Genomic DNA, 13,108 nt, shown 5'->3' on the forward strand with positions numbered 1-13,108 from the left:
AGTGGCACATTGAACGTGTAGAGCATCACTACGGGGGGCATGCTAGGTCATTGGGTACCTTATTGACAGGTTGTCATTGTTGTTGCTTACCTTAGCTTTGCTTACTTTATGGAAAGAGATAGGCTTGATGATATTGAATAATGGTAATGTCCACTTGAAGCCAAGATTTGCTGCTGAGAATGCCGTGACATGTACATGCAAGTCTGCAGTAGAGATCCGACTGTCAGGGCGGTCTCTAAGCCCACTCTGTTGCTACATCTACTACTTTAACTTGCAGAGTGACCTATAGAGAGCAGTGCTATTTAAAAGCCATGGTCGAGCAGGTTAGAACGTGGTGGCTCTTCATGACGCTCGTGACGGACGAGGCTAGGAACAAGCGTCGTGTGGGCAGGCGAATGTCTCATCCTGACCGACAACGTGACTTGAAACCGGCGGATGACGATGCGAAGTAATGAGACTGGGCCATGGGGTTGTCAGTGGGTGGATGGGCGTAATATCTGCGTGTCTATCCTATTGACTTAAGGAAGATACAGTATTGGATCATCTGGAGGTTAAGCATGCATGGGCTGATATCTCGATCTCGGTATATGTGCATACCTACCTTCAAACCGTTATGTCCCGTCATCTCCACTGACAGCTTGGAGGAATCGGATGAAAGCTTCAGACCCACCTGCAAGGCATATTGCAGCAGTTCTACGGATAGCGGTGGGTTTACTGAGTTAGTAGAGACCTACTCCGTACAGGAGGCTTCGCTCCACTGGAACGTCAAGCCGAGATCCATTCTTCAGTGGATTTTTGGCGTTTGAGGACCCACCTACGCATTTGCAATACAGGTGAGAGACAAGGCGACCGATGCTGTCATGGACAATTTCACGAGGCGAATATGGCCATAAGCGTGACTCTCTCGCCTGCGTCGACCAAGTGAGCACTTCATGACTGAACTATTCCGACCAGATAAAATAACCTATAACTTGCTGTCGAGGGAGCTCAGTTTCGATTCAAGCCCTGCTGAGACTCGACTCGGCTCGACTGTGACTCAACTGAACCCGAACCGACTCATCGCATCTTGCATCTCAGGTACTCGGGGGCTGCTAAGGAGTAGAAGTGGCTTGGATCGGATCGAATCAAAAGGTGCTAATGTACCACTTCTAGGCAGTTGTCGCACTCAGGTACCTTAGCTTACCTTAGCTCTAGGCACCCTCCACCATCTCCCCGTCAAGAGAGTACCACCATAACCTTTTCTTGGTCCAGGCTCAATTCACGCCCTGGTTCGCTTCCAACTTCCTCCTGTCCATAATCTTTTTCTTACATATCCTTACCCTCACTCAAGGCATCACTGTTCATCCATAGCCCCCCACTGACCGGCATCTTTTATTCCTGGTTGAAGACTTGTACCACCTCATCGTGAACCATTTCACCCGGCTCCTCCTTGGCTTGGCTTCACGCACAAATACTCACCCTTCCTGGCCCTCGCCATGGCTCCGCAACCCGAGAAGAGCCAATTGAAGCGCCCGCGCGTTAGTCCATTCCCTTCTCTTTGGCGTTTCTGAAGAAAAGATTCACGTTCTATTCTGTTGGTGGGCAAAATGTCGGCGTTCTCGGAACTCTTCTTGCGCCTGTCGTTCCATCTCGTGTCGCGCCATCTATCGCCTACCGTTACTAACTTGCTTCGCATCGCAGGGCTCGTTGCCAGACGATGAGACTGAGACCAAGAAACCTCGCCGAGCTGAGCGCCTCGAGGCTGATCCAGACAAGACCCCGATTGTCAACAAGCAGCATCTGCCATCACCTCTCACACATCTTACCGATGACTCCAACGAGCTCAACAAAGAGCCAACCGCGACCCCCCCGGGACAGAAGCAACACGAGATGACCCCCAAGAAGACTGAGGACACATATTCTCAAGGCCAAGCGTTATCGTCACCACCTCAAGACACTCAGCCGCTCAGTCAGTTCGTTGATCGCCACCCTGCCATCTCCGACGACATCGAAGACGAAATTCGCGAAGGCGTCTGGGGATACCTCGTTCCACTTGATCCGAAGTACGGCGACAAGCCGATTGTCCTGAAGAAACGAAGCGCATGCCCCCTACCAGACACAGTGGCCGATTCCGCCAAGCAGGATAACAAATATCACACCAATGAGAACGGCAAGTCCGCTGCGATGAAAGATGAAGAGGCCTTCGAGAAGAAGAAGGAGAAGGGCGTCTCTTCTGGTGGCTATCTGATTGGACGACATCCCGAGTGTGGTTAGTTTTAGAAAGATCTGGCGTCCGTTGATGGCAACAGCTAACTTACCAACAGACATTGTTGTTAACGACGGTATTGTGTCGAACCGCCATTGCCTTATTTTCACCGAAAATAAAGGTAACGATACTGTCGCAATTGTTGAGGATCTGTCGAGCAACGGGACGTACGTCAACGAAGCCATCGTGGGCCGAAATCAGCGCCGCGAACTTGAGGAGCAAGATGAGATTGCTGTCCACGGCAAGGCGCGTTTTGTCTTCCGCTACCCCCAGAGTCGACAGACAAGCGCTTTTCTCCAACAGTACACTCTTTTAGAGAAGCTTGGAAAGGGTCATTTTGCCGAGGTTTATCTATGCGTTGAGAAGGCCACTGGTCAGCGCTTTGCAGTCAAGATTTTCACGAAGCACCCTGGCGTGGAGGATCGCTCAAAGACGGAGGGCTTGCAGCAGGAAATCGGTGTATTGATGGGGGTTAGTCACCCAAACGTTCTCTGCCTAAAGGACACCTTTAACGAACGTGATCGCGTATACTTGGTGCTCGAGTTAGCACCAGAGGGAGAACTTTTCAACTACATCGTGATGAAGCAGAAGCTGAGCGAAGATGAGTCAAGGAAGTTATTTGTGCAGCTCTTCCAGGGCATCAAGTACTTGGTAAGCCATGGCATTCCCCTTGCACGTTCTACAAGGACGCTCCAGGACTAACCGTGTCTGTTCAGCACGAACGTAACATTGTGCACCGAGATATCAAGCCTGAAAATATTCTGCTAGTCGATAAGAATCTGCATGTAAAGCTTGCTGACTTTGGCCTGGCCAAAATTATTGGAGAGGAGTCTTTCACAACTACACTATGTGGGACGCCCAGCTATGTTGCGCCTGAGATCCTCGCAGACTCCAAGCAGCGCAAGTACACAAAGGCAGTTGATGTCTGGTCTTTGGGAGTTGTGCTTTACATTTGCTTGTGTGGTTTCCCGCCTTTCTCCGATGAGCTTTACTCGCGCGACTTCCCCTTCACCCTCTCCCAGCAGATTAAGAGTGGCCGTTTTGACTACCCTTCCCCTTATTGGGACTCCGTCGGAGACCCAGCACGTAAGTGAATATCATACTGAGGCTGTTATACAGCTGCTAACAATGCACAGTCGACCTCATTGACTCTATGTTGATCGTTGATCCCGAGAAGAGATTCACGATTGACCAGTGCCTGCAACATCCGTGGCTCACACAGAGTAGCCCGGGTGTTAATGACAGCACTGGTGGTCTCGTCGGAGGCATTGCAGGTCTGGAGGTCAACCGAAGAGCCCCTGCTCGTGAGCGAACCTTGCTGGCCTCTCTCAACACTGTGCAGGTCACTGCTCAGCTTGAAGTTGGCAAGGACAAGAACCCTGTGAAGGTGTTTTCAAAGAACAAAGGTCGCGTTACCAATGTTGCAAAGGAGTCTGACCCTGCCGCTCAACGGGCACCAGACGAATTTATTGAGATGGGAGGTAAGGGCGACCAAGAATTATTCGCAGACGATGATTCGAGCATTTACCCAATAGGTGATAATGGCGAGAAGATCAAGGCGAACAAGGCCAAGCGATAAATCAGTGGGTTTGGAATGTTAGAGTTGAGTATGCGGGATCAGGGAGTATTTGGCTTTGTTCTGGTGTTACTCTCATTGAGTTGGTATCCGATATTGGATGTTTGAAGGAGTATCTCTATAGAGACGGTACATGGGATCATCTGGTGTCTTGTATTGGATGTTGTTGTTTCTAGTTTGTTTCTTCGCTTGCATACAGCTGGAATCACGGAGGAAAGGGGACGGATATATTGAGAAGGGCTGCTCATCAGCCAGTAGTAACTTGAAAGCGTACGAAAAGTCTTGATTGTTTTTTAATGCCTGCTGAAAGAGCTTCAAGCAGCACTTCTATATTGTGAAGTGTTACACACCTGACTTGAGAGATGGCTAAGTGGAAGACATGGCAGCACGACTTTCCTGGTCTTACAACAGAATTGCGAGACTAAAGTAGTCAAAGATATGTACTGTGGCAGGATTATCAAGGTCTGAGAATCGAAAGGCTTTTCCGGGTACAGATTATTTTCAATTTCTTCTCTTATTCCTGTCTTGGTCCTCCTGGAAAGCAACAAACTAGAACCACGATTACAGGTTGAGATAACAATCCAAATATGCCAAGCATGCAACAGCTGGAAGTCGAATCAGGAGAGTATGGAAACCCTGAATAGTTTGAATTGACCATAGCTACAAGGCTTGTTCAAGATAAAATTGTCGAGAGCTGAGACTGATGCACCCTTCAATCACATTCAACTTACACCAAGGTGTTTCTTATCTCCACGTGACTTATCGCTTAGCGCCCACACATACAGGTTGGAGAAAACCTATCTGGCGGGGTTCTCAAGGCCCCACCAGAGAGGGCTATTCGTCTGGGACGAGAAACTTCACATTTATCCGCTTGTCGACCTTACAAACGCCTCGAGATCGTCCCCCCGCGCGTCCCCGGAGTTCGCTTCTTTTCCCGTTGCTCTATCCTCGTCCGCACCGCCCAAGCCGGAACGAGTCACTCGACCATCATCACCGCGACCGAAATCTCTATATCGAACTACTACCATTCCCGAGAGGGAGTCAAAGGCAGCAAACATGGCCGAAACCAAGACTGTCGGCCAGCCCACTCTGGTCTTTGTCGATGGATCTTTCGAGGACCTCGCTGCCGAGATGGCCGACTACCTTAAGGCTGAGGATGCCAAGCAGCTTCTGAGCCAGGAGAAGCCCCCTTCTCAAGAGGAGGTCATTTCCAAACTAGTCTCGGCCTCTGGAGCCCTCAACACTGTCCCCGAGAAGGAGTATACCGCCGCTTCTAACCTCATGACCCATCTTGTCCTGATGTCCTCCGACCCCAAGAAGTTCTTGCCAACTCTCTGCACTACTTTTGCCAAGCCTCTCCTCAACTCTCCCGTCCATGGCGCCGGCCTGTCACTCAACGCCCTGACCACTGTCTTTAACCTGCTCGACCCCGCCGACCCCGTCCGCGCCCGCGTCTTCATGGAAATCCTCAAGTTCCTGAGAGCCCACGGCATGTTTGAGAGTCTGCGCACATATCTCGATAAGCTACCCGAATGGCTTGCTACCTGGGGCACCGACGCCGATTTCCAGCGAAAGATTTATGAGGAGGTCGCCGAGGTTGCCATTGAGGCTGGCGAGGAGCAGTAAGTTGTTCTATAATGTGTACAGTGTGCGCGAGTGTTTCTGCTGGCGACGTGGGATTTAGCCTGGAACCATTCCTGGGAATGTCTGCAGACACTTATCGCACCTGTATGGTTCAACTGCTGAACAACCTGCTAAACATCTGACAGACAAGCCTACGAGTACGTCGTCAAGGCTCTCCGAACATTCGACGGCGATGCCATTTCCTCCGAGGAGGCCCAGCGACTATCTCTTCGTGCCGTCAAGAAGGCACTCACTTCCAATAACCACTTCCTGTTTCAAGACCTGCGGGGAATTCCAAGCGTCCAGGCCCTAAGCGACTCACACCCTGTCTACTCGCAACTCCTCGATATCTTTGCTGAGCAGGACCTGGAGGATTACAACGACTTCAACGACGAGCACCAGGGTTGGGCTGAGAAGGAGAAGCTCGACCACGAGAAGCTTCACCGCAAGATGCGCCTCCTGACTTTCTCCAGCTTGGCTGCCTCCACCCCTAGCCGCGAGATCGAGTACTCCAAGATTACCAAGGCTCTCCAGATTCCCGAGACCGAGATTGAGATGTGGGCCATTGACGTGATCCGTGCCGGACTTGTTGAAGGCAAGCTTTCCCAGCAACGCCAGAAATTCCTTGTTCACAAGGTTACATACCGCGTCTTTGGCCAGAAGCAGTACCAGGAGCTGGCCAACCGGGTTGACCACTGGAGGGCAACCCTGCAGAACGTTCTGGGCGTTTTGCGCCAGGAGCAAGCCAACGCCAAGGCACAGAAGGAGCGCGAGATCCAAGAGTTGGAGCGCAAGGTCGCCAACGCCGGCGTTAGCGGAAACCAAGATGGTGGTAGACGCCGACAGAACCAAAACCGGGAGCCTCGCGAACCTCGAGAGCCCCGTGAACCCCGCGAACCTAGGGAGCCCCGGGAGAGGACAGAAGATGACGACTAGACGAGGCAAAGCAGAGAAGGATATGCCAGGACATGACTAAAAACAAGACTAGAGCAGTCGTGGGGAAGAAAAATGAGGGGGCTTTTTTTCTGGGAATAGGGGACATTGTTATACCTGCTTTGTGTTAATACATCGTTGGGCATATGAGAGAGGGAATCCAGCGAACGAAGGATTGCTAATGCGAATGGCGTAGCCGGTTTCATGAGCATATTGGTCTTCTACCTTCCCAGCATTTAGGCGAAGATGGTGTCATGGCACTCTTCTTCAAAATAGAACAAAAATTGAATGCATGTTAAACACAGAGCGAGTCTTGTGTGAAGGAGGCGTGTAAGGGGCGTTTTGTTATTATATTGTACATGTGTTATTGACTGCCGTGGCCTTTTTCAAACAACAGAACGGAGGCATTAGAATGATGACGTGAACTTTTTGTGAGGGTCTGGGTTGTGTATCCGTCCTATGAAACAGTTAGTGATATCTTCACAGTCAATGAATCCGTGAGCAGCATCACAATGCAACGTAAATTAGAGTAGACAAAGTTTTCATGGCAGGAATGGCACTATCATTGCACAATCCTTGGAGAGTAAATACTGAGAATGGGCACACAAATAATCGTAGCTTACCATTGCGTCGATTGACAAGGGCAACATAGCCTCCAGTTCCCACCAGAATTACGACCACGAAAGGCCAGAACTTGACCTCGTCATTACGACGGGGCTTTGGCGGTTGTGAAGAATAGAAACGGCTGCTTCGAGAAGCCAGAGAAGAGGATGTGAAAGGACTAAGTCTTGAGGCCGAAGCCACAAAGCGCCCGGACTGGAAGGACATGCGAGAAGCCATTGAATGCGACCAAGACCTGGCTTCTTCAGACTGATGTGTAATTCCAGTCTAGGTATATTCCGTTGAGAGTCGGATGGGTTAAGCAATCGACGAACTGAAGTCTGTAGTGATGAGTTCAGGTGGGACCATATTGAGGTATGAGATCGTATAGCAAAATCAGGCGAGGATTAGACATGAGTAATCACGTGACCCTTCTCATAGCACCTACGGTAGGTTGAGAAACGGTAGTACTTCTAGGTGGATTACCTAGCATCAGCAGATAAAGACAGACTATGATTTTCAATCCGTTGTGATGAGCTCATCATTAAGAACTAACGGTCGATCCCATATAGTCTTCATCCATGGTGACTAGGCCAGACTGCCAGTGTTAGGACTGTTCGAACAAGGGACCAAGCCCAGTCAAATATCCCGACTTGGTTCAGGTTCATTTCAAATGAGTACAAATCAAAGTACTACTAAGCCTTTTGGATGAACCAAGATTATATATACTTATGAAATTGCTGGGAATGAGCAGAAGCATTGCTCAGCTACTATGCAACGAGGTGGTTGGTGGTTGGTTCAAATGCCGGTCGCCTTCTCAAACCAGCCTCTCACATTACGATTCGCCTCAGCTCTGTCTCAATGTTAAGCGCTTGCATTTGCACCCCGCATGAGCTCATAAGGTACGACTACGGATACTTGTACGGTACACATACTTCAACGGTAGCTCCCGCTTTGGCGCAGAGCGTATTCTCATTGACATCATTTGACTTTTTGAAGACGAAACGAAATCATCATTGTGGTTGTCGTGCCGTCTCATTTTCACCCCGTCTACAGATCTAGTCTAGTTGCTACGCCAACTCCACCGTCATCATGGTGTCAACACCAAGGTCGAAGAGTCGAAGAGACCCTCAGACGCCGCGGTCGCAGAAGAAGCGCATGCCCAAGGGCCGTTATAGCGATGGACACTGGTGGTGTAAGTGACAACTTTTCCCGCCTCATAATTTATCTGAACTCTGACATCTCTCAAGGTAACTGTGAACCCCGCCAGAAAGCCACACTCCGTGAGGTGAAGAAGTCTGGACCGAACAACGGCAAACTTTTCTGGAAGTGCGATGATTGCAATTTCTTCCTCTGGAGGGACGAAGCCAAGGTACGCGAGTCCGGGCTGAGGGGTTCCCGAAGAGGTAGCGAATCCTCCAAATCTGAACCTCCACCCATGACACAGCAATCACTTGTGTCGTATGGCTACCAAGTGACTCCGAGTCGGCGTCAGAGCGACGATAATTCTGCTGACAGCACAGAATCCGGCGAGGATTCAGAAGCTGATACTCCAATGCCCAAATCGATCAGAAACCAAGCACAGATTGCCGACCATTCAAAGCTGCCCTCTCCGCCTACTGCAGCTGTTGAGACACCCACCCGAGGACCTACCAAGAGACGGCGCGACGTTTTTGAGCAAGATGAGGACGAGTTCAGCGATATTGCCTCGGATGAAGAGCGGCAGATGGCTGCCATTGCGGACAAGAGCGCCGAGAAGGCCGCCCAGAGCCGTTTTACCACTCCCACCACTACCCGCTCATTCTCAGGGATGCCAACTCCTTCTGTATCGCGTACGCTGTTTCCCACCAGCGAATTCAAGAGACAGAAGCAAGTATCCTTTGAAGATACTCCCTCCATGTCATCTACGACTCTGTCGGCCACCACGACACCTTCAAAGACTCCATGTGGAACGCAAGGACCTCCTACAAGTAGCCCTCCGGAGACGAGCTACGATGTGACGGACGAAGTTATGAATCTTTTGAGAGGCCAACAAATTGACAATGGCGTTTTGTCATCTGTACAGAGTATCCTGGAAGCTGCAGCACGTCGCACCAAGGGCATTGTTCTCGGCCGTGACTCTGCGCGGTCAAGCCTCAAGATCAAGGATGACAAAATTGCTACCATGCAAGAGCGCATTACTGCACTCGAGAACCGCGAACGAATGCACAGGAGTCAGATGACGAATATCAAGGCTGGTTTGATGAAGATGTATGATGACAACTGATCGTGTTAAGTGTCAGGTTAGACGTGGCAAGGTTATGGTTATGATGATGTAAGAAGCTTTGAGCTTTGGTAATGTAGTTAGATATACCCTTTTAGTGATTGGTTAATAGTATCAGATTAGTTCTCGTGTGGCCTCCCAAACGAAAACATCTGTTAAAAGTATATTCGTCGTGTAGGCTTAGATTACACCGGTGACTGCCAATCAGTATAAACTACACGTCGACTGGACCCGGCATAGATATTCAAGAGTATTCTATTATAGTCCGAGACGCAAAGTGTTCATGTTTCATAGGCTTAGCAACATGGATTAGTGAATTTATTTCTATACAGCCCGACTCCGGCACAGCTCCTCCCAAGTGTATGCAATTCCAATTTATACCGCTTTATCGCTAAAAGTCAGGGCCCAACCTCTCAGCAAGGGCCTTTTCAGTATTGGCATAGACCTCGTCAGGAGGAGGGGTAGCATCGAGCTTGAGAACCTTGCCAACCTCCTCAAAACGGTTGACGACAGGCATGCTGGTCTCGATGAAAGTACGGAAACGCTTGCGGATACTCTCGGCATTGTCATCGTCACGACCACTGGTCTTTCCACGCTCGAGAAGACGAGACTCCATGACATCCTCCGGGCAGTCGAAGAAAAGAACAAGCTTGGCGGGGCAGACAGTCTCTTCAAACTTGACGGCCTGGTCCATCTTGCGGGGGAAGCCGTCAATGAGGAAGCGCCCCTTTTGCGAATCCTTTGCCTTGAGGTCGGCGGCCATGGCGTTCTCGAGGAGAGCAATAGTCACCTCCATGGGAACAATGAGGCCGTTTCGAATATAATCCTTGATGAGGTCTCCATATTGTGAACCGGGTCTTTCCTGCTCGGCGCGCAAAAGATCACCAGCTGACAAGTGACAGAAGCCGTGGTCTGAGACAAGCTTGGAGCACTGAGTGCCCTTACCAGCGCCAGGACCGCCGAGAACGAAGATGACGGTCACATCCTTAGGGTCGAAAGTCGGAGTTGACTTTTGGGGCGCGATGGTCGCGGGCGCATCTTGTTCGATAGCAGGCATGATTAGATATAGAGCTGTAGTTGTAGGTTGAGGTTAGCTGAGGAGTTTCATCATGGAAGAGGGGTTTACCTTTGGATTGGGTTCCTTTGTCAATGCGGGATCATTTAGGTATTAAAAAGGTACTTTAGGGAAGGGAAATACAAGGAAAGGAGCCTGATCTTTTAGTCGATAGAAAATCGATCGTGTTGATGCTGCCAAGACGAGGAGGAGTGGAATAGACCCTTGGATTGAGCGGTGTCCAATACGTATAGAGCCTGAGGCATCCATGATGTTGCTACAACCCACTTTACAAGCTCAACCTCAGATCAGCTCTTAACTTATCAGATCAACCGCAATGTAACATCCGCGATCACCTCGATAGAAAAAGACAACTATTTTGACAGAATTTATTCTCTCATGCGCTAAATGGAGTCCTTGATTGTATTGCCTCCACCATTCGAATATAGCGAGAATCTCCCAGCCCATGGACACATCCTTGATCAGCCGCAAGTGATGATTCCTTGCGATACACACAATACAGTTTCTCCAGATCATATGCTGGACATACTCCTGAAGCCCGACCTCTGACCTGGGCTTAGACTTGCTCCAAAATTCTTACCGACATCTTCATACGTAGCCTGGCAACGGACGACCTCATCCCGGCTGGCAACGACATGATATTCTCGAATACAGGCTTGCAACCATTATTCATAGTCCAGTGTGACAATTGGTTTATAAATGACCATAGCAGTCGAGCCGAAGAATTCGCCATCGGCATTGCCAATCTTGCTGAGTCTGGGCGTGATCTGAATCCCAACGACTGGCTTCCCGCCCTGGATGCCACTCCTGTGGCGAATAATGAGGTCGTCAAAGTCATCACTCTCTTCCTCGATGTCCCAGTCTGTCACGAAGAATGCCCTCGACTTGAGGAAGTAGTTGTTCAGCTTGACCGCTTTGTCGACAATGTTTTTAAGCTTCTCTTCCGCCTTGTGTTCCTCGTCAGGGTCCATGAAGATAGCTAGGTCATTTTTCATGCTGTCGACGATGCCCATAGCCTCTTTCTGGTTGTTTTCGTCGAACTGCTTACTTAAAAAGTTGGCTGTGTGAGCTTTGACACGACTCAGTTCTGGCATACTCTCGCAATCGATCTCTGTGCTTTGTTAATACATTACAATAGAATATGGATAAGTTGGAGGTCATACTAGAGATGTCCAAGCAGAACAACTGGAAAACTCTGCCTGCAGGACCACCGAAGGTGGCTGCTTCACCTTGAAAAATGTCACGAACAAGACACTTCCAGATATACTGCTCAAAATGGAACTCGGCCAGGTTGATATCTTTTTTCTGCTCCTTTTTGAGCGCTTCGACCACGTTGTGGTTTGCTCCTCGAGGGGCCGCCTTTCGGTAAGGCTTTACTGTGAGGACCTGAGTAACGAAGGTGAAGATGCCGTATCTGATACCATCCCAGGCACGCACGACCTCGTCATCGGGCACCTTGAACGCATCATTGAAGTTGGGGTCTTTTTCCTTTTCCATGGTAGCTATTTCCCTTCTCAACGTGTCGGCATAGGCCTGCCTGTCGTTGGCATAAGCCTGTGCCTCCTTGAGGTTTCTGGTGAGATCAACGTTGTGGTTAAGCAGTCTATTAATTCTCTTCATGGCCGCGGCGAGTTCCTTTTCACATTGTTTGAGCTTGGAAGTGCTATCGTCCGGTGAACTAGCCTGGAGGAGTTGACGTTCAAGGGAAGCGATTTTCTTCTTGGCCGCGTCAAGCTCAACCGCAAATTCAGTCTTGCGTAGAGTAACTGAAATTCGTTTCTGGATAGATGTCAGACCTTTATGGAGGCTTCGGATGCCAGAAAGGTCGTCCGAGGGCGAATCATCAACGTGCGAGGGGTCCGGCGTGGCTGGCCTGGGGGTGGCAGCATTGTTGCTGGCGGTCGCAGACTTGTTGGTCTTAAGAACAATCTTCCGCACCTTTTTGTTGGGAGAGTCGGCTTCTTCGTTGGAGGATGATCGTTTGTTAAGCACAGCGGACTGGTTTAAGGTGGGAAGAGGAGAAGTCTCGACCGCAGGATCAGAGCTGAAGTGCGGAGTCTCATGTTTGACATGAATTGATCGAGATCTCACGGAAGACACGGAGCGGTAGCGCGGGACGATTGGCTCGTCAGAGTCGCTTTCGGGATCCTTAAAACACTTAGGGGCCGCAGCTCGCGAGGGACGCTCTTGTCTGTCAGGAGTCGTGAACTCCATGGCTTTTTGATGCGATGTGATGGAAAGTCAAAGAGCAAGAAGCAAGTGAATCGTAGCTTCTCAGGGGAGAACGGCGAGGAGATAAATGAAACGATGAGGAGTTGAGGAGAAAGTTGTGAGCTTTTATGCGGCTTGGGGCTGGCAGTGATGCAGAGAAGAGGAGGAGAACAATAGCAAGCCGAGCTGACACTGGCAGGGCGCTGCCGCCCATTTTAACAATAGGATATCAATAGGCTCTATTGATGCACAATAGATAAAATCAGGCAGCATTGAGAAACAATACAGAAACGTGTGATTGACATATATGCCAATAGGCAGTGCACGTAAGGCTGTAGTTAGGAGTGAGTCTACAGAATTGCGTTTTATGGTCTACGGCTCTCTACCTAGAGTTTCAAAAGCTGTTATGCTTAGTAGGTAATCAGCGTAGAAAATATAAAGTTTGTAAACGTTTTCGTTGAATAGCCTCTCTGTTTGACCCATCATCGGTATTTCTCCTCATAGGTACCACAATCAAGGATATCATCATTTAGATTTTAACGTTTACAACGTTAAGGGTAAGTTAACAATACACTGTAAAAT

The 13,108-nt window shown here is 49.6% G+C and overlaps 5 protein-coding genes across 5 annotated transcripts; 3 read left to right on the forward strand and 2 right to left on the reverse strand.

Moving 5' to 3' along the window:
* Positions 1-1,475: 1,475 nt before the first annotated feature.
* On the forward strand, positions 1,476-3,824 carry FTJAE_10858 (CAMK RAD53 kinase; the record flags this gene model as incomplete). The annotated part of the gene is made up of 5 exons (XM_037343740.1): positions 1,476-1,517; positions 1,681-2,248; positions 2,304-2,896; positions 2,962-3,331; positions 3,382-3,824. The coding sequence occupies 5 exons, from the start codon at positions 1,476-1,478 to the stop codon at positions 3,822-3,824; spliced, it is 2,016 nt and encodes a 671-aa protein (XP_037202093.1).
* Positions 3,825-4,877: 1,053 nt separating this feature from the next.
* FTJAE_10859 (eukaryotic translation initiation factor 3 subunit M) lies at positions 4,878-6,380 on the forward strand (the record flags this gene model as incomplete). The annotated part of the gene is made up of 2 exons (XM_037343741.1): positions 4,878-5,443; positions 5,591-6,380. 2 exons carry the CDS (start codon positions 4,878-4,880, stop codon positions 6,378-6,380), a joined length of 1,356 nt encoding a protein of 451 aa, XP_037202094.1.
* A 1,689-nt stretch (positions 6,381-8,069) lies between these two features.
* Positions 8,070-9,243, forward strand: FTJAE_10860 (DNA topoisomerase 3-alpha; the record flags this gene model as incomplete). Its single annotated transcript, XM_037343743.1, has 2 exons — positions 8,070-8,172; positions 8,228-9,243. 2 exons carry the CDS (start codon positions 8,070-8,072, stop codon positions 9,241-9,243), a joined length of 1,119 nt encoding a protein of 372 aa, XP_037202095.1.
* Positions 9,244-9,631: 388 nt separating this feature from the next.
* On the reverse strand, positions 9,632-10,297 carry FTJAE_10861 (uridine-monophosphate kinase (UMP-CMP kinase); the record flags this gene model as incomplete). The annotated part of the gene is made up of 1 exon (XM_037343744.1): positions 9,632-10,297. One exon carries the CDS (start codon positions 10,295-10,297, stop codon positions 9,632-9,634), a length of 666 nt encoding a protein of 221 aa, XP_037202096.1.
* A 683-nt stretch (positions 10,298-10,980) lies between these two features.
* On the reverse strand, positions 10,981-12,529 carry FTJAE_10862 (uncharacterized protein; the record flags this gene model as incomplete). Its single annotated transcript, XM_037343745.1, has 2 exons — positions 10,981-11,426; positions 11,479-12,529. The coding sequence occupies 2 exons, from the start codon at positions 12,527-12,529 to the stop codon at positions 10,981-10,983; spliced, it is 1,497 nt and encodes a 498-aa protein (XP_037202097.1).
* Positions 12,530-13,108: the final 579 nt, after the last annotated feature.

The sequence above is a fragment of the Fusarium tjaetaba genome, assembly GCF_013396195.1.
Source record: "Fusarium tjaetaba strain NRRL 66243 chromosome Unknown NRRL66243_c0000257, whole genome shotgun sequence".
Lineage (NCBI taxonomy): Eukaryota > Fungi > Ascomycota > Sordariomycetes > Hypocreales > Nectriaceae > Fusarium > Fusarium tjaetaba.